The sequence below is a fragment of the Suhomyces tanzawaensis genome, assembly GCF_001661415.1.
Source record: "Suhomyces tanzawaensis NRRL Y-17324 unplaced genomic scaffold CANTAscaffold_1, whole genome shotgun sequence".
NCBI lineage: Eukaryota > Fungi > Ascomycota > Pichiomycetes > Serinales > Debaryomycetaceae > Suhomyces > Suhomyces tanzawaensis.
The window spans coordinates 19,383-38,180 of NW_017963636.1; the positions used below are offsets into that span (position 1 = coordinate 19,383).

General features: G+C 49.0%; 7 protein-coding genes across 7 annotated transcripts; 5 read left to right on the top strand and 2 right to left on the bottom strand.

Moving 5' to 3' along the window:
* Positions 1 to 86: 86 nt before the first annotated feature.
* On the top strand, positions 87 to 890 carry MUM2 (Mum2p; the record flags this gene model as incomplete). Its single annotated transcript, XM_020211328.1, has 1 exon — positions 87 to 890. The coding sequence occupies one exon, from the start codon at positions 87 to 89 to the stop codon at positions 888 to 890; it is 804 nt and encodes a 267-aa protein (XP_020066449.1).
* Positions 891 to 1,382: 492 nt separating this feature from the next.
* Positions 1,383 to 3,938, top strand: CANTADRAFT_3448 (uncharacterized protein; the record flags this gene model as incomplete). The annotated part of the gene is made up of 1 exon (XM_020208588.1): positions 1,383 to 3,938. One exon carries the CDS (start codon positions 1,383 to 1,385, stop codon positions 3,936 to 3,938), a length of 2,556 nt encoding a protein of 851 aa, XP_020066450.1.
* A 726-nt stretch (positions 3,939 to 4,664) lies between these two features.
* CHO1 (CDP-diacylglycerol-serine O-phosphatidyltransferase) lies at positions 4,665 to 5,465 on the top strand (the record flags this gene model as incomplete). Its single annotated transcript, XM_020209125.1, has 1 exon — positions 4,665 to 5,465. One exon carries the CDS (start codon positions 4,665 to 4,667, stop codon positions 5,463 to 5,465), a length of 801 nt encoding a protein of 266 aa, XP_020066451.1.
* A 901-nt stretch (positions 5,466 to 6,366) lies between these two features.
* FGR39 (Fgr39p) lies at positions 6,367 to 6,783 on the bottom strand (the record flags this gene model as incomplete). The annotated part of the gene is made up of 1 exon (XM_020208292.1): positions 6,367 to 6,783. A coding segment is annotated over one exon (417 nt), but the record flags the coding sequence as incomplete, so codon positions are not given.
* A 395-nt stretch (positions 6,784 to 7,178) lies between these two features.
* On the top strand, positions 7,179 to 8,384 carry TIM50 (protein translocase subunit; the record flags this gene model as incomplete). The annotated part of the gene is made up of 1 exon (XM_020208270.1): positions 7,179 to 8,384. A coding segment is annotated over one exon (1,206 nt), but the record flags the coding sequence as incomplete, so codon positions are not given.
* A 1,827-nt stretch (positions 8,385 to 10,211) lies between these two features.
* On the top strand, positions 10,212 to 11,990 carry HAP43 (Hap43p; the record flags this gene model as incomplete). Its single annotated transcript, XM_020211329.1, has 1 exon — positions 10,212 to 11,990. The coding sequence occupies one exon, from the start codon at positions 10,212 to 10,214 to the stop codon at positions 11,988 to 11,990; it is 1,779 nt and encodes a 592-aa protein (XP_020066454.1).
* Positions 11,991 to 12,215: 225 nt separating this feature from the next.
* Positions 12,216 to 17,900, bottom strand: CANTADRAFT_18987 (uncharacterized protein; the record flags this gene model as incomplete). Its single annotated transcript, XM_020206384.1, has 1 exon — positions 12,216 to 17,900. The coding sequence occupies one exon, from the start codon at positions 17,898 to 17,900 to the stop codon at positions 12,216 to 12,218; it is 5,685 nt and encodes a 1,894-aa protein (XP_020066455.1).
* Between the last annotated feature and the right edge of the window lie 898 nt (positions 17,901 to 18,798).

The following is an 18,798-nucleotide window of genomic DNA, read 5'->3' on the forward strand; positions in this document are numbered from 1 at the left end:
TTACAGCCATTCACCAAATGTGGTGGGTGGTTTACTGCCACCACCAAATATAAAGACCCCGTATTCCCCGTAGAACCGTCCCCACAATGAACGACCCCAGCCTCTACGACACCTTCAGCCAGGCCACCTCCCACACCTCGTATTCACAGGACACCCAGACGTCCAATCCGCTGGTGCGGTTCTGGTCCAGTACCACCACTGGCGCTGGGCTTGCCAGCGGCCCCGAGTTTCTCTCGGGAGACCCCCAGGACGTGATGAAGCCGTTCCATAGCCAGTCCAAGGGCCAGTTGAACATCAACGCCCCCAGTTACATCCCAGCCTACGCCAAAGAGCCCGTGTTCCCCGACGTCCCAGCCAGTCGCTTGCAGGCGGCAGAACAGGAGTGCCAGGAGTTGAAGGTGGAAATGATCCTCAAGAACCAGATGATCAAGAACCTCACGGAACAGTTGTCGGTCATGGACCACGCACGGTCGCAACAGATCAAGGAGTTGAGCTACCCACCTATCGTAGGCATGGACCAATCCATCCGCATCCCCCACAACCACTACCAGTTGTTTCAGGACTTGTCTAAGACCTTACAGGAAAAAATCTCGGAGTTAGAGGACACGCGGGAGAAATTGGAGACCTTAATCGTCAGTATATCCATGGGTACCTCGGGAGTGCGGTTCACCCAAGACGGCCACTACGACGAGCAGGAGCTCACGCACAAGATCGTCAGCAAGCTCCAGTTGCTCAAAGCCGAAAACGACAACCTCTTACATATGTTTAGCTACGGCACCACCACCAGTTTGATGGTAGAATTGGGATTGTTGAGAAACGAAAATAAAACATTGGTGGAACGGTTACGTCAGCAGGAGCTGCAACGCCAAGATACGCGAAATCAGGAATGAGGGTTTGCAGCCTTGAATGTGTTGCGCCACGGTGCAGCACGGGTAAGAACGGCCCTGGTTTCGGTCATGCACTACGTTACAACCCAAGGGTCCCCCTCATCGAGGTGACTGGTGACAGCTCACTCATCGTCAGCAACTTTCCCCCCAATAAGGAAAAATAGGAGTGGGTTGATGCGGAAGGGATGGATCTGATCTTGGTTAGCAGTCCCGGAATTGGCGGAGCCAACAACAATCGCTCCCCTCGCCCTTGAGTGCGCAGCAAATTGCGGTGCCGTTTGGGGACGCAATTGATCTAGAACTTGGCGGGGGGGTGCCAGGGGTCATTTTACGTAAGGAATTATTAAACTCGATGTATACCTGTCAGGATATTAAGGCGTAAGTCTAAAAAAAGAAATTACCCTACACGGGACGCCAGGAAGTTGATCCGAAGACATATATATAGATTTGCTTACATTGGCTCTTCCCCAACTTCGCTATATCAGATGTTCTAGGATGTCCTCTACCTTTACTTTCACCAAGGAAGCCATCCTACCAGCCACCAACCCAAAGTCCCCGTTCTTCGTGAACATCCCTGGCAATGATGCAAAGCCTGTGGATAACTTGATCAACTACTTCAAGTACTGGAAGTACTTTATCAAGTCGTTGATCCACTATTTCAAAGAAATTGCAATGGTCAAGGAGTTCGAGGCCAATCTCAACTACCAATTGATCAATTCCATCCTGTTCCCAGGATTCAAGGACTTGCCTGTTCGGGTGATGGACGAGATCAATAGCTCTAACCATAGCCAACATAGCCCTTCCAACTCGCAATCAACCACTCCGACCAAGGAGCACAATAGAAACCTTTCGACAACAAGCTTGACTACAGTTTCGTCTCATGCATCAACGAGTACTGGGGGTACACCCAACAACTCCGATGCCAAACGGCCAGGTCTTTTCAAAACCAAATCGAACAACTCGACCTTCCTCAAAAACATCAACTCACAAGGACCACATGCCCCCCTGAATCACAAGAAGAACTTGTCGCTTGGAGGTGCAAACTCGAAACCAAATCACGCCAATCACGCCCAAAGTGCCCACAACCACTATAACGACGTGAAGGTTCCATCACATTTCTTCCCCGATGACTCGTTGTTCAAGAACCTTCCTCCTCTCTTGTTGAATCAGCATCAAGTGGCATTCGGAAACAATACTAAAGCTTACAAAGACTTGAATGGCAAACTAATTCCTAGACTTGAAATGTTGTTGAGAAACTTATCTCATAAAATCAAAGAAATCAAAACCACTTTGAAAAACGAATCGTTTTCAAATATAGAATTGCTTAAGGAAATTAGTTCTACCGGAAAGGTGTTAAGTTCGTATTTGAATTCAGTGGAAAGATACAGCACCAAAGTTCCAGTATTGAAGAGGAAATTGCTCTCCGAAGAAGATAGAACTGACGATGATGACGATGATGGTGTTTTAGATGATCCTTTCTTGGTCAAGCTTCACGTCGACTATCAAATAAAGCATCAACTTTTAAATGAAAATTATATGTTTGCTTCTTATGTCAATCTTCAAAACATTTCCAAGGATCTCTTCAATTATGTTCTCAAAGAATTGAATGTGGTAGTTGACAAGTTTGGAAAATTACTGTTGAACCAAGAGTTTTATACTTTTCTTAAGGAAAAGATTTCAAACTCGTGCTCAAACGATTGGGAGTATTTTATTTCAATGAATCCTAATTTCTTGAACTTTTACAAAGATTCACCAGTTCAAAAGAAGAAAGAAACGAGAACATTTAAGGATATTGTCATTCCATATGCTGATTCAATCCATAATAAATGTATCAGATTTGGAGTTCTTTACAAGAAATCGAAACTTTTCAAGAACTACAATAAGTGTTACTATGTTTTGACATGTAACTATTTGCATGAATTCAAAATTGAAGGTGATGAAAATGGAAGTTCGGAATCTAAGCTCAAAGAACATAAATCGACTCCACCCAAGAAGAGCAAATCTTCAAAGGATAAGATTGGTGGATTTATCGGGCATGATGATGTTCCAACAAAATCTTACAATCTCAATGACCTTAGTATTAAGATTAAAGACGAAAAGGGATTCAAGTTCCAGTTAATCAAGAATTCCAACTCATCAAAGAAGCATACCTTCAAATGTTTGACATTGGGTGAATTCACCAACTGGTTCGGTGATCTTGAACAAATGTGCAAGTTTGGTTCCAAGCATACTCAGAGATTTCTTATGGTTCAATCCAAGATTGATCTCAAAGAAATGGAACTCGACAAATCCCAACAGTTGGGCCATTCTTCTCAAACTCATTCTGGATCTACTTCTAGTGCCACTAGTCCAATTAGAAAGTCTCTTAACAATTTTAAATTGAACATGGAACCAAATCATGAGCGAAGTTTATCAGCAATTTTCACACCAACCATCAAAACGCCGCTAAATCAATCGCCTTCGGAAGGAAATCCATTCGAGGAAACCTTCTTATCTGAAATGCCCACTCCACAAAATGTCCAGTCAACTCTTTCGTCGCCCAATCTCACCCCTGATGCAGCCCAGGTTTTGAATACAGCTAGTGGACTGGAATCATCTGATTCTAATACTCATCGTGAGCAGCACGAATCATACCTAAAGATGCAACAAGAAATTTTGAAACAGCAGCAGGATATCTTGAACCTCAAAATTAACCAACTTCCCGAGTCGTCCAAAGTGGACCAGACCCATTCCATGACGTCTTTGCCCTCGGCTGGAAACTTGTTTGTGCTTGACAATGGCTCCAAGGAAAGAGCCGCATTGTTATCGTTATCGAGACCCGCCTCCAACGATTCCATTAGTTCCTTTGCAGTTACGCCTGCCCAAGCCTCGCTGAGTGGGGTGCAATCACTTTTGAACGCCAATAGAGATTTGTTGAACAAGAAACCAGACCAGCCTGTCTACTTCGAGCTAGCTGGAGCCAGCCATCAAAGGTCTGGCTCATCGCTGTCCGAGGCTGCTGAACCTACCTACCAGTCGCCCGTGCCTAGGGTGGTGGTTTCCAACGATTAAGTTGCCATTTTAATTCTTCTGCTACAAACATCCATAGATTACATATACAATGTTACCGCACTCGTGGCTGTAGTACGTTTCCTAAGCTAATGGGATCTGAATTTCAACTTCGGTGAGAGTGGGTCCTTACTTCTTCTTTCTGAGCATTTCACCGTTCGTAGTTGATATGTGCTCTGGTATGACTAGCTGCGAAAAACGCCTCGTACGAGGCTGTGCATTTCAACACTCTGCTAATAGCCTCAGGGACTTTTCGTATCCTGAACAGGAATTAGAAGCGAAAAATCCACCAAGCACAAGCCTGCCGAGGCTGGCGCTGACAAAAGAACCGCCGCATTCCACCCTTGAAATGGGGATGTCACGCCCCAGCACCTCTTGGCCTATAAATCCTAATAATACCTGGCGCCAAAGTGCATGTGCTGTTGCTAGCCAGTGCTGGCGGTGCGCGCTGTCGGTGCGCGCTGGCGGGCCCAGTGAAACGGTCCCCTAAATCCTCGCTAGCGCGCACCGCAAACTCCCCTAGCACAGGCCGGGATTCCACGCGGGGCGGTGACGTTTGCTGGCGCGCATGCCAGCCATTACTGCGCTCCGCATCATGACAAAAATTCATACAGCAACAACTGGAACGTCTTCGTCAATTGCAATCATCACCATTCTTGCTGCCACTGCAATTGCACACCCTCGGCTACAAATACACCACTAAGCAGCCACAAGCACCCACAGCTGACAATGTCATCTTCAGGCTTCAAGAAAAACGAATCAGCAGTAGCGTCGGACTCCGAGTTCGACGACAGCACCCACGAGGTGCCTCCCAACCCACCAATCCGCAGGTCGTCGTCGTTGTTTTCGTTGTCGTCCAAGGACTTGCTCCCCAAGCCCGAGCAGAAGGAGTACGTGGCATTCATAGAGGACAACAGGCACTTCTCGTTGATTAGAAACCTCCACATGGCCGACTTCATCACCTTGTTGAATGGATTCTCGGGATTCTACTCCATCGTGTCGTGCTTGAGATTCACCTTGACAGGAAAGAGCCACTACGTGCAAAGAGCCCACTTCTTCATCTGCTTGGGGTTGTTCTTTGACTTTTTCGACGGCAGAGTCGCCAGATTGAGAAACAAGTCCTCATTGATGGGCCAGGAGCTCGACTCGTTGGCCGACTTGATTTCGTTCAGTGTCAGTCCTGCCACCATCGCGTTTGCCATTGGGTTCCAGTCCACCGTGGATGTGTTGATCTTGACTTTCTGGGTATTGTGTGGCTTGACCCGTTTGGCCAGATTTAACATCTCTGCCAACAACATCCCCAAGGACAAGTCCGGTAAGTCCCAGTACTTCGAGGGATTACCTGTGCCTAGCAACTTGGTGTGGGTGGGCTTCATGGCCACCTTGGTGTTCAAGGATTTGATCTTGGACGACTTGCCTGGAGGCTACTTGTTCCAAGGCACAGTGTTCGAGTTCCACGCCATTGCCATTGGTTTCTTCTTGCAAGGATGTGCCGAGATCTCCAAGTCTTTGAGAATCCCTAAGCCATAGTTAAAGTATAGTACACTACGATATTTTATTTAATGAATTTTAACTGGATCGACTGTAGAGCCTTCTTTATTTTATTCGTTTCTTCAATTACCAGAAGTGAGTTTGAATTAAGAAATATTTATTGTGTAGACAAATTAAAGGTTCATCGTGGCACTTTAGACTAAGGACTGCCAGAGAGGCACAGCCGTGCGAAGTGGAGATTTTTCAGATTAGAAGTTACAATTCACCGTGCAAACGTAGAAGTGTTCCCAATGACGAGGAGCCATCTAACATTCGATGCACATCTGCCCGGAATGAAACTAAAGAATGGCTGATAACTACCCAGCTAGAAACTCCTGGGCCATTCGCGGGTTATTGGCTCTATCTTGAATTAGCACCCTGTAAGCATTCTATTATGTAGGATCTTCAGTCACAGAGATAGTCCTGTAGTTCTGTGGATGGTATAGTCCCATTGATCGACCTCAAAATTCAATTAGTGCTTAAATAAATCGTTGTCCTTCATGTCTGGATTCTCCATAAATGTCGGACCGTAGCTTGTTGGGATTGTCTGTGGATGCCTTAATAAAGAATAAGATGTAGTTTGTTATACTAACACATACTCCTCAATAAACTATCAGCCGCGGTTTCATGGACTGTTCGATAGTTTCACCATAATTACCAGCTGTACTTCATTGGTTCTGGCTTCCATCTCATCGAACCGCAGAGAATTGAACATACATCTATCGATTAGCACTCGACCTCTTTACCATTACGATATAGTTGCTTGGGGCTGTTCTCCGGTTTTTCGATACATTCTCAGGCAGTTTCATGAACTGTCCCTTCGTGCTAGCTTCCATCACGTAGTTTCATGGACTTCACCCTCTCCCTTGGCTCAATCTCTGAACGACCCTCCTGAGTACGTTTGAACGTCCCTGAAATCCACGCCCTCGAAGCGTCCCGTCTGCAACTGCGCATACACCTCGGGGTCGAAGTTGTTGGGGTCCAACAACCCCACGTCCCGCACGTCCCACCGGAGCCGGTGAGGATGGTTGGCGATCTCCACGAGTCGGCACAACTCCCAGAACGAATCGTGCAACGGCTTCAACTGTGTCATGTACACCCAGTAGAACCTCCACGACTGCTGGCGGGAGCTGCCTGGCGCAATGCCTGCCTTGGAGCACTGCTGGTGGAACACTGCGAGCAAGTAGAGCAACTCGCGGTGGTGCTTGATGTGGTCCATAAGCGTATGGATCTTGTCGGCAGTAGACGCCTCTGTGGCCAACCGTGCCTGCTCATCGTCCACACGTTTGACGTACGCAAGGCTGTCGACTAGGATGTTTCTCCTGGCGAGAGTGCTGGTGGTGGTGGCAAACGTTCTCGTGGTAGTGGCAGCAAATGCTCTGGTGATGGCGGCAAACGTAAACGCCCTGGCACTGACGCCCAATCCACCACCAATTACACGTCCGCTGGCACCACACACGTCCCTAGCGGTCGCTAGTTGCCGTCCTGTGCCCATTCGAGCCATTCCCATTCGTATTCCTACCATGTCTCCAACGCACTACTGTCGTGGTGAGCAAAAATTTTAATTTCACTCACCATTCATTCTTCACCAACTAAATGATCCCGACCAGAGTGATGGCCAGAAGAGTCGGGGCCGCCTTGAGGTTCAGGGCTGCCCCCGCCAGAGTGGCTGTTCCGCTCCACAAGCTCTACTCCACCGAAAAGCCCAAGACTGATAAGAGCAACTCCATCTTGACCGAAGACATGTTGGCTAAGGCTGGGTTCGAAGGCGAACCCAAGCCAGAGGAAGAGCCCACCAGCGAGGGCTCCAGCGAGGGCTCCACCAGGTCCAGAAGAAAGAGAAGAGCTCAGACCTCCAAGGACCTCCAGAGAGAAAAGTATGCCAACTGGTTCTACATACTGTCGTTTCTCGGAGCTGGTGCTGGTGTCGGTTACATGACCCGGAACTGGGACTCGGAGGACGAGCAGAAGTCGCTCGATGGCCTCCAAATCGACAACGGCTACACCCCTGGCTTGATGTATGAGAGATTCAACAAGAGATGGTCTTCGTTGTTCACGTTCTTCTCTGAACCCATCTTCGAGCAGTTGTTGCCTCCACCAGCTCCTGAGGGCTACCGTCGTCCGTTGACGTTGGTGTTGACCTTGGACGACTTGTTGATCCACTCGTCTTGGGACTCCCTGAACGGTTGGAGAACTGCCAAGAGACCGGGTGTGGACTATTTCTTGAGATACTTGTCGCAGTACTACGAAATCGTGGTGTTTGCCTCCAACTACGAGATGTATTCTGAGAATGTGGTCAAGAAGTTGGACCCCATGCAGGCTGCCATCCAGTTCGCCTTGTACAGAGAGGGATGTCGTTACAAGGACGGTAAGTTGATCAAGGACTTGTCCTTGTTGAACCGTGACTTGGCTAAAACCGTGATCGTCGAGGTGGACGAAGATGCCGTCTCCTTGCAGAGAGAGAATGCCGTGATGGCCCACAAGTGGGACGGAAAGGCCGACGACTACTTGATTCTGTTGATCCCATTCTTGGAGTACTTGGCCACCCAGCCATCCCAGGATGTCAGACCCATTTTGAACTCATTCCAAGACAGGTACAAGATTGTGGACGAGTTCCAGCAGCGTGAGTTGAAGTTGAGAGAACAGTGGAAGAAGGAAAACAACAAGCCAAACGCCGGAAACTTCTTGGCCTCAATGTTGGGCGCCCCTGCATTGGCCAAGGAGCCAAAGATGCCTTTGGATGTGATCAGAGAGCACGGCCAGTACCAATACGAGCAATACGAGAAGTTTGTGGAGGCCAACATTGCCAAGGCTCTCGAAGAGGAGAAGAAGATGAAGGAGAAGCTCGGTAAGACCTCCTTGAACAAGGTGTTTGACGGTCCCCCAAGTGCCGAGGAAATCGCTAGAGTCCAGAAGGAGATTCAAAACGAAAAGTAGTCTTGTATATAATAAAGGCCGGGTTCGCCCGATGATGAGAAGTGTAGATGGTAAGGGAATGGCAAATGCTAGAATTCTAATGCTTGTGTAATTTTTTTGGTAGTGGGAGGTATGTTAAGTCCAAATTGCAACCATTATACCAATAAATACATTTCTGTCCGAAAATTTGAATTGAGACAATTTTCTTCGGTTACAAGAAAGTCTCCTACAACGCTGACATCTGCTTGAAAGATCTTTCACCGAGTAGTCGGATTTTGCTTAATTCAGAAAGCTGAATATTTTTTCATCCAACTCGGTATTTTGCTCAAGCGACCGTTTGTCTAAATTGGATTGCCGTATGAGCAAGGTCCAGTGAATGCCAATTTAATTCTGAACTTTTCAAATCGAATGTTGGATTACTGGTCGACATTGTCCATTTGTATGACTCAACAAGGAGTTCTTGTGATCGTCAGAACGTTGACTGTAGCATCATTGCAGACAAGCCTTTCGACTTTTCATTAACCCCGTCTACTACAGAGATTAAGATACTAGTAGAGGCAATTGGTTATTGTGCCACACGCTAGACTGGTAGGACTGGAAGGCAATAAATCAAAGTATCAACAAAAATGATTTGCTCCTAAAAGGACGTCCCAGGTGAACCATGATGCAAACTTCATCTAAAATAAAATCGACAAGAATAATCTTGTAGTGTAAAGGATTGACTTAAAAGAGATAAATCAATAGTGTGCTTCCAATACATAGGTACATAGTTAGATTACAATTTGCTGCAAAATAAAAGTAAATGTATCCAAAGTTGCTAACCTGTTCGTATTAAAGTATACCGAGAACTGGAGGAAAAGGTACTTTTCAATCCACCATTCGCTTAAATTCCCAAAATCAATTTCTCCCTAGTACTACTCTCCACTTTTTTGTCTCTAGCTTACTCCACTTAAGCCACCACTCAAATACCTGTGAAGTAGTTCCCTACTTGCGAGAGGACAAGCATTGTCGGTTTAGTGCCACCAAATTTATCCAATCGCTACCAATCTACGTAGTATCTCAGCGTTACCACCTCTCAACTCCCAGGGCTCCAGTACGCTAAGATCGTCCATAACTGACGGTTTTGCTGTCACTTCCCCCCTGGTGCCTATAGTGAAGCCACTAACAGTCCTTTTTGTTGCTGGCCCAGCCTCGGATGCAAACTGCTCCGATTTCGGAACTGAGCTAATTATTGACCGTTGCAGTGACACATGCAGCGATTGGTGCGCCTGGCGCAAAGAAGTTCTGCCAGAATGACACGGCAGAACCTCAGTTGGCCCACCACCAGAACAACCGCAAAGCAACAGAAGCTGGTATGGCTCAACGCCCATATGGCGTGGTTGTAGCGTCCACGTCTCCACTAGCCATGGCTACTCCGGCGTTCCTGTTGCCCGAATGCCCAGCCTTGGTTCTCCACCAAATCGGCCGTGCCACTACCTGGTGACACAAAAAGAGTTTTATCTTTTTCATCAGTCAGCCAATCAATCACAGCAATATCTACACCAGACCACTGCTTCACCACGTCTTCCGTTAAAAGCCAAGGCCTCTGACATCGTTTCCGCTCTACCATAGCTGGACACTGCCATCACCGTGCCAGCCACTTTTTTCCCCCACTTTCAAGCCTCCCACCCTCTCCCTGACCACAACAACCATTCCCGATCCTGGACCAGTCCAGTCGCCAGTCCAGTCTCCAGTTCAGACACCAACGCCAGTCGAGTCACTGCCATCTTCCCAGAGCACGCATCGCTAGATTCGACCCCTCTGATCGCTCCCACCCCTGATCCTTTACCAATGAGTACACCAGCATCTACCATTGCCCCAAGACTGGCACTTTCGCCTATCGCCATTTCAGGAGGCTCCCCTCCTGCCACAGGCACCTCGTCGTCCAGAAGCAGCACGTCAGGTGCTGCCACGCCTAGACCGTCAGGTGGAGTCACCCAAATCATCACCTCCAAAGAATGGGTGTTGCCACCGCGTCCCAAGCCAGGACGTAAGCCCAGCGTGGACACACCAGCGTCGAAACGAAAGGCCCAGAACCGAGCAGCTCAAAGAGCTTTCCGAGAGCGCAGAGCTACGCGAGTGCAGGAGCTCGAAGAGAAATTGATGGAAGTCGAAAAGGAGAAGGAGGTCAAGGAAATGGGCCTCGTCAACACCATCAACAAGTTGAAGGTGGAGAATCAGTTCTTGTTGAAGAACTTAGAACAGATCAGACACGAGTTGAATGCCGTCAAGGAGAACCAACGCATTCCCTCTGCATTCAAGCCATCGTACAACCTCGCCAACAACGCTTCCAACGCCTCCCCCACGAGCCACAACACCGGCTCGCCTGCAAGCTCGGCATACTCAGTGCAGCAGATCTCGCCAGCACCATCCACAGAGTCGCCTCCCTCGTTCCACTCCCACAGAAAGTCGATCTCGTCCACGTTCACTCCCATCTCGTCTCACACCACACCCCACAAGCCGTCGGAAAACAACTTCGACTGCGGAGTGTGTCTCAAGGACGACTGTCTCTGTGAGTCTGTAGGCTTGAAATCGGCCCAGAACGAGGCTGACATCAACAAGAAGTTGGAGGACGCCATCAAGTCGTTTAAGCCCATGCCAGCAGTGTCACTTTCGAAGAAGCGCAAGGTGTCGTCGATCAAGGAAAATGACGGACCCTTGGAGATCGACTTCACCCAGAAGTTCGCTGCCCAGACCAAGCCTGTGCCCCAGTTGAAGAAACCCAAGAGAGCCTCGCATAGTGGAAACCATTTGGAGAGCAATAACCAGTACAACGACAGCTCGCCAGTGGAAGACTGTGGCTTCTGCTCTGATGACACTCCGTGTGTATGTCGTGAAGCTGCCAAAGAAGCTGCCAGATTGAACAGTTCGTTGAATGAGCAGTATCCCAATGAAGATCCCAAGGACGAGACTGTGGGCCAGAGCAAGCAACTCCCACCAATTTTGAACTCCAAGAGCTTCACCAGAAACGCATCCTTGCCCGTGATGCATCCAGGACCATCGGTGGAAATACGAGAAATCACTAACTTGACTCCTGGTGCTGTGCCTACCGTGCTCAACCCAACCACCAGAATCACTGAACAGGGCCCAGAGAATAAGGACTCCCCCAGAGATTCCGATGGTGGGTGTACGGGAAATCCAGGTACCTGTCAGCAGTGTCAGATGGACCCAATGTCAACTTTGTTCTGTACTACAGTTGCTAACAAGGCCCAGGAAGAATCGTCAACGCCTTCTTCTGGCGAGCAGTCCATCAGTCCTTCACCAAAGCCCATGATTTCTCGAACTGACTCCAAGGCAAGTATACCTTCGATATCTGTTGGCTCGATGACCGCTCCTTCCACCCCATCGTCAGCTCCTCCTCCGCTCATAGCTACCAACAATCCTGCCACATCCACCTCGGGAATGTTCATACCCTGTGCTGATGCCTACAAGACTTTGTCTCGGCACAAAAAGTTCAACTCTGTGGATTTCAGCACGTTGGTTGGTAAATTGACCACTAGAGGCATGCAGGTTGAGGTACAATCTGTGGCTAATGTGTTGAGAGAGTTGGATAGAAGAGTCTACAATTAGCGGCGTGGATTAAGGTTTGGTTTCTTTATTTCGTGAGTCGCTAGTTTGCGGATTTGGAGTATAGGTTTGGTCTCTTATTATTTGTTATATTACCCAAAGCAAGGCTTGGGCCTTTTATTTCGTGTTTACTTCTTTTATAATTTCTTTGATTACGCCCGGTACGTAGACTACACTTGGTAATATATTTTGAATATATTCATAAAATCACTAAATAAATCAATCTAACTAAGGAATGAAGCTGCCTGGCATCTGGACATGGTTAACATGACCGGTTTGACTGACTTCTTGCCTTTGGGAATGGGTACCCGTAGTCACATTTTCAGATGGGACTGCTTTGGAATTGTATGCTCCACTTGCACCACCAGCAGCAAAGTCAGCACTAGTTTCTCTTGGAGCACTGGTGTGAGCGGAGCTGCCACTCAAACCGTGGTTTTGAGCTGGATAAGATCCAATAGATGGCTCTGTGTAGGCATCAGTGTTGCCAGCACCGATATTAGTGGAAACACCTTGCTTGTTGTGCAAGGCACTAGAGTCGTAGGTTTCGCTAGACAATCCTCCTCTAACGCCAGAAGCATGACTGTTACCATGGTGGGTCAATCCACCGTGGCTTTGACCACCAGAAATGTCAGTAGTTCTGCCAGACTTATTTTGCAAAGCACTGGAATCGTAGGTTTCATTCGATAAACCACTTCTGGTTTCATTGGACAACCCTGACTTAGTGGATCTTCCTTCGTTAGTAGAAGCAACAAAATTTCCAACTTCATCAGTGATGATTCCGGTTGTGGAATCAACATTAAGTTGCTTAGCGTTGGCCAACACTTCTGGTTTACTTTGTTTCAAAGATTGAATTGCACCTGTAGCAATCTTAGTTGCGTCCGTGTTGCTCTTGGTTCCACGAACGTTGACCAAGACGTCTTCCTTCTTCCCACTTTCATGGGTAGAGGTGGCTGGTGCAACATTTCCAAGATGGCCCTCGTTTGCAGCTCTACTCAATCTTTCTTTAGCTTTCTCATGCTCATCGTGGAACTTGTTTGGCTGGGAAGGGTCGGCACTGGTAAGATCTTGACGTTGAGGAATTTGAATGTCTTCCTCCCTCAACGACTTCGAACCTGAACCAAATCCATCATGGTGAACTGCTTGGCTACCTGCAACTACTCCAGCGGCACCAGCAGCTCCCACAGCTGCGGCTGCACCAGTAGCACCATGTGAGTTGGATGCTCTGGAGCTTGATGCATTCTTCTCGTCCTGGACTAAGCTTTGTGCTGGTTGATCAGTATCAGTCTTGTAGATTTCCCTAGTGTTGGCATTGATAACCAACTTACCCGAGGATAAGTCTACTCCTTGTTTGCTCAAATCTTTGGAGGCAGAACGGGCAATCTTCGAGGCCTCTTCCTTGTCAGAAACACCAATAACTTCTACCAATAGCTCATCTTTGTTCCCAGAGTTCTTGCTTCTAGAAGAATTGGATGAAGAATGACCGAGGGCAGATGATCCGGCAGCCCCAATAGCGGCTCCTCCAACAGCTCCTCCGGCAACAGCTCCTCGGTTAATACCTTGGTGCTTTGAGTCAGCGCCAGTACCAAATCCTTGATCACTAGCTTGATGCTTTGAGTCCTCATGTTCCCTACGACCATGATCATGGCCATGCTCGTAAGCAGCCTTGTGAACACCAGCTGCGTAAAATTCCTTGTGGTCCTCAGCAGTAAAGCTTTGATCCTTGTTTGGAATTACACCAGCTGCAGTCAGTCCGGTATTGGAACTCAATCCCTTGGAGTTGGAGTTGTGGGACTGGTTGCTAACATCTTTCGCAGCCGCAACATTACCTGATTCGTAAGCACCAGCTTGCAAACCTTCATTGTAAGGGGTCGAACTTAAGTCCTTCGTGTTCGCTCCATGAGACAGGCTGCTGACATCTTTTGCAGCCGCAACATTGCCTGACTCATAAGCACCAGCTTTCAATCCTTCACTGTAAGCCTCGTTCTTTACTTCTTTTGATTGGGGGGCGGTACGTTGCCTCGGGTTACTCTCACCGTGAACATCGCTCACGGTGTTAGAGTGCTCAGTATGAGTATCAGCCTTCTTACCCCCTGACAAATACGAGATTGCGCCGCCAACGGCACCTGCACCTGCACCAAGTAAACCTGCACCATATCCATAGTTAGAACTGTCAGATTGACTAGTCTCTTGGTGAGTATCGTGGGAAATACCTGCGGTATTGGGCTTTTCATCCTTGTAAGCACGATCGATCTTGTCTGCAGGGTTTATATGCTCCTTATGAGGGTCCTTCGCTGAGTGGCCCGTAGCATAAGCTTGGTTTTCTTGCTTCTTGTTGGTAGGATTGGAGTTCTTTTGATGAGGACTAGACTTGGAGTCCACTGGGTCACTCAATGAACCTTCCTTACCACCAGTACGAATAAAGTCATTTTGCTTGAAGTCCAGAGTAGGAAGTGGTTGAACATCACCATCCTTAGTTTCAACCTCTTCGTCACCATCCTCAGTAACTGACTTACCATGATGACTACTAAGGTTCTTGATTTCAGGATCAGCATGTTCTGCGATTTCAACCAAAGATCTCTTGTCATTCTTGTTGAAACCATGCTTCTTGTTGTAGGCATCCACTTCGGCTTCAGTCATCTTGGAAGATCCGCTATCCTTGCCCTTGGCATTGGAGTCATCCTTTTCGCTGGCTGGAACTAATCCTGGTACTTGTTGAACACCATCGTCTTTGTCGTTCGTTTCACCAGAATCAGTCAAAGCACTCTTTCCAGTTGTATGAGGCTTGGCTTTGGCAACATCGTCATCGACACGCTCAGCAGTAGCAATCAAAGACTCGCCTGGAGCAGGAACTCCTGACTTAGTACCAGATACACCCAAGGCGCCAGCAACACCACCAACAGCAGCTCCAGCAGAGGCAAGAATTCCCTTGTTGGAGTTACCACTGCTTGCAAGGTCCTTATTTTCAGATTCTAATTCCTTGGATTTCTTGTCCTTGGAAGAAGTACCCTTGGCTGACTCTTCAGTTGGGGTCAACCCTGGGACCTTTTGGACTCCATCGCCTTCATCCTTTTCGTCGGTTTCGGTTTCCTTCAATGGGTCCTTACTAGTGGGATGGGCCTTGGCCTTTGCAACATCTTCGTGGCCGTCAACTGCACCCACTAATCCACTGGATTTGGCATGTGGATCAGTAGACGTAGAAGTAGCAGTAGCACTGGTCTTTGAGTCAGAACCATATGGAAGGCCAATTGCACCTGCCGCACCAGCCAAGTATCCAGAAATTCCAGAGTTGGAGGAGTGGCTAGTTCTAGTATCGCTTTTGTCGTCAACGTCATCAAGAATTGGCTTCTGTGGGGAGTCAGAGCTCTTGTGGTGAGTTGTACCGATCTCAGCAGACTTGGAGGTACCAATGTTTTCCTTAGCCTTGACCTTGCCAGCATCGTAAGATTCATGGACTGGGTCCGAAGACGAAGTGGCAGCAGCAGCACCACCAAATCCAGCGGCGGCAGCAGCGGCACTTAAGGCACCAGTGGCACCGTCAAAGAAACCTGGCTTTTGGGAGCCGTCGGCATTGACCTGATCCAATCCGGTAGCTTTACCAGAAGTCTTGACGTAAGCATCTTCCGAAGTCAATTCAGACTTCTTCAAATCCCTGTCTTCGTGGGAAGAACCAGAACCAAAACCAAGTGTTCCGGCAGCAATGGCACTTGCGGCACTGGCAGCACCACCAAAGATACCTGCTGAGGTGTTTCTGGAGTCTGATACCGTTTGGCCTGGCGCATTGGTGGTTTCAACTGACTTGGAGACTGGCGCAGTCTGTCCAGAACCATGAGTAGTTTCCACTGATTTCGAGACTGGGGCAGCTTGGTTGGAAGAGTATCCTGTAGCGGCTCCGGAATTTGATTTGCCTGCCTTCAATCCTTCTTCATAGGCTTCGTGTACCACAGGATGTTCGGAAGCGTCGTAGCTCTTTCCACCGAGGCCAACGTAGCTAGCAGCAGCTGCCAATACGCCAGAGGCACCGGCTAAAGCACCAGCGCCAGCAGCACCAGAGTGGTGGTCGGAGTGTGGGTCCAAAGACTTGCTTGCGGAAACTGGGGCAGAGTGGCTAGTACCATGAGTTTCGACAGACTTAGAAACTGGGGCGGTTTGGCTGGCACTATGAGTAGAGGAAACTGGAGCAGTTTGGCTGGTATTGTGAGTGGTGGAAACTGGAGCAGTTTGGCTAGCACCATGACTAGTTTCAGTTGACTTAGAAAGCGGAGCAGTTTCACTGGAAGAGTATCCAGCAGGGGCATATCCAGCAGCCGAGCCGGAGCTTGTCTTGGATGAGTGTCTAGCGGCTCCGGAGCTTGACTTTCCTGCCTTCAATCCTGCTTCGTAGGCTTCGTGTACCACAGGATGTTCGGAAGCGTCGTAGCTCTTTCCACCGAGGCCAACGTAGCTAGCAGCAGCTGCCAATACGCCAGAGGCACCGGCTAAAGCACCAGCGCCAGCAGCACCAGAGTGGTGGTCGGAGTGTGGGTCCAAAGACTTGCTTGTGTCTGAGGCGAGGTCCTGGTTGTAGACACCGGTGGTTGAGACGTTGGAGCTCTTCAAGTTCTCGATCTCGTTCTGGGTCTGGTCGATCTGTCTGTCCAACTTCTTGAGCTCACTTTCGTAGTCGAAGTCTTTGCTGGAAGGAGGCACAGCAGTGGCAGTGTATGATTTGTCGTTAGTGTGGGAGGTCAGGGTAGAGTCGTAAGCGCCAGACTTGGCAAACTGTCTGGCAGCGTCCTTGTCGTCAGATTTCAGGGCAGGCTTGGGGGAAATGCTTCCCGAGTAGGGTTGGGCGTTAGAGGAGGTGTTAGAGGCATGCTTGCCAGAATTGGAGCCAGAATGGGAGCCTGCGCCCACGGCAGCAGCAGTGGCAGCACCGCCAGCAGCAGTAGCTACGCCCAAGTCCTTCTTGGCGGTGGTGACACCCGAGGAGTTGAACGCAGACTTGTTTCTGGAGTGCTCTTCCGAGGGGTCCAAGGTAGTACCCTTGCCAGCGTTGTCGTTCGCACTGCTACTGGCATTTGCAGCCAGTGCCTGCGAGGACGAAGCCTGGGCTGAAGACGACGCCTGCGAGGTGTCTCTGTGAGCAGCCTTGACGCCCTCAGCATAGGAGCTGTCCTTGACAGCTTCAAGCTCTTGTTCTTGCTTGGCCTGGGCTGCGTAGGCAGCAGGCTGGGTCTTCAAATTCTTGTTGCGCTCCAACTTAGCGCGCGTGGCCTCGTCGTACGGACCAGCACTGTCACCATAGACTCCGCCCTGGGTGTCCTTGGGGTCGAAGAAGTAACCAGTACCCTTGTCGTTGGTGGCATCGTTGGCGTAGTCGGGATTGGAGTTCTCGTGCAAGCAGTTGGGGTCGTTGTACTCGGGGTCTCTTTCCTTTCCGATCAACGAGCGGTCCAATGGGTTTTTCTCGTTGGTGAAGTCGCCACTGAGGTCTTTGGTGACTGGCTCGCGCTTGACGGGAGGGGGAGAAGTGACGACGCGGCCGACGTGGGAGGAGGCGACCACAGAGGGGGAGTGGGAGGTTCCGTGAGAGGAGGAGGAGGTAGCACCGGAGGTTCCGTGGGAGGAGGAAGTGGCTCCAGCGGCTCCGTAGGCGCCATGAGACTTTCCATGAGACTGCCCCTGATGGTGGCCCTCCTGGTACGCCTGTTTCACGACATCGTCAGAACCAGAACCCTTGTTGTGGCCCTCTATGTAGGCCAGCTCAATGGGCGAGTTTTCCGGGTTGTGGCCAGCTTTCTTGCCTTCCGAGTAGGCGGCATCCACAACGTCGCTGTGGCCAGTCTCCAGCGACTTCGTGCTGGACGAGGATCTAGAATGGGTTTTGAACGGTTTCTTGAGCTTTCCGAGGAAGCTCTGTTTATCTTCAGACATTGGTTTTATTGCAATTGAGGTTCCTACAATAAGAGGGGCTCGCTGCCTTTATACTCGGCAGGGGAACAGCAATCAATGATTGCAAATTTCATCGCTCCTGGTGTGGTTGTTCCATGCAGCAACCTAAAACGCACATGTGGCTGATGAAACTGGGGAAGACCGGCAAAACGCCCGCTTGCTTCTCCTCACGGAATAGGAGGAAGGGATCAGTGCTTAGAGGATTACTGGAATTGATGGGATTACTGGCTGGTGGAATTGATGTATGGGTTCTATTCCCTACTCTGAGAATACTGTTACTTGCTGGAACATCCATTCTTCACTACTCGGCATTGGCGTACATGCCCAAGGCTGCGCAGCCCCGTCGCTTCACGTCATTGGCCTGGCATCGCCAGTATGATGGCTGCAGTGCTGCATTGCAGGTCACTGTCATGGAACAATCGTGGTTGTGTCGAGAGCAATGCTACCGACGCGGGCGCACGCCCTGCGGCTTCCGCGTAGGTGATGACTGGTCACGTGACACATACTCTCATGGAACCCTATGAACGCAGGGCCACTACGAGTTAGACTTGAAGGTAATTGGCTCGGGAAGTCCATTTTTCGGCATTGGCATGCTTCAACTAAAATATTTCATTAGTAGGAGCAAGCTTTTGGCTGTTATGATTACTTTATCGTAATTCAAAAGTATAAAGCTCTCTATTGATAGACTAATCCACTGGTGCTCATTTCAGATACGAGAATGTAGGTTTGTGTGCAGGCGATCCGGCAGAATGAGACAGTCACTATTAAACATCATGTGTACCAGTAAGAAATTCTGGCTATGATAAATCACTCGGTACTCCGGTTTTCACAGAGAAAAATTTAGAATGATGAACGCTTTTTGCCGGTTAAAGTTTCTGGC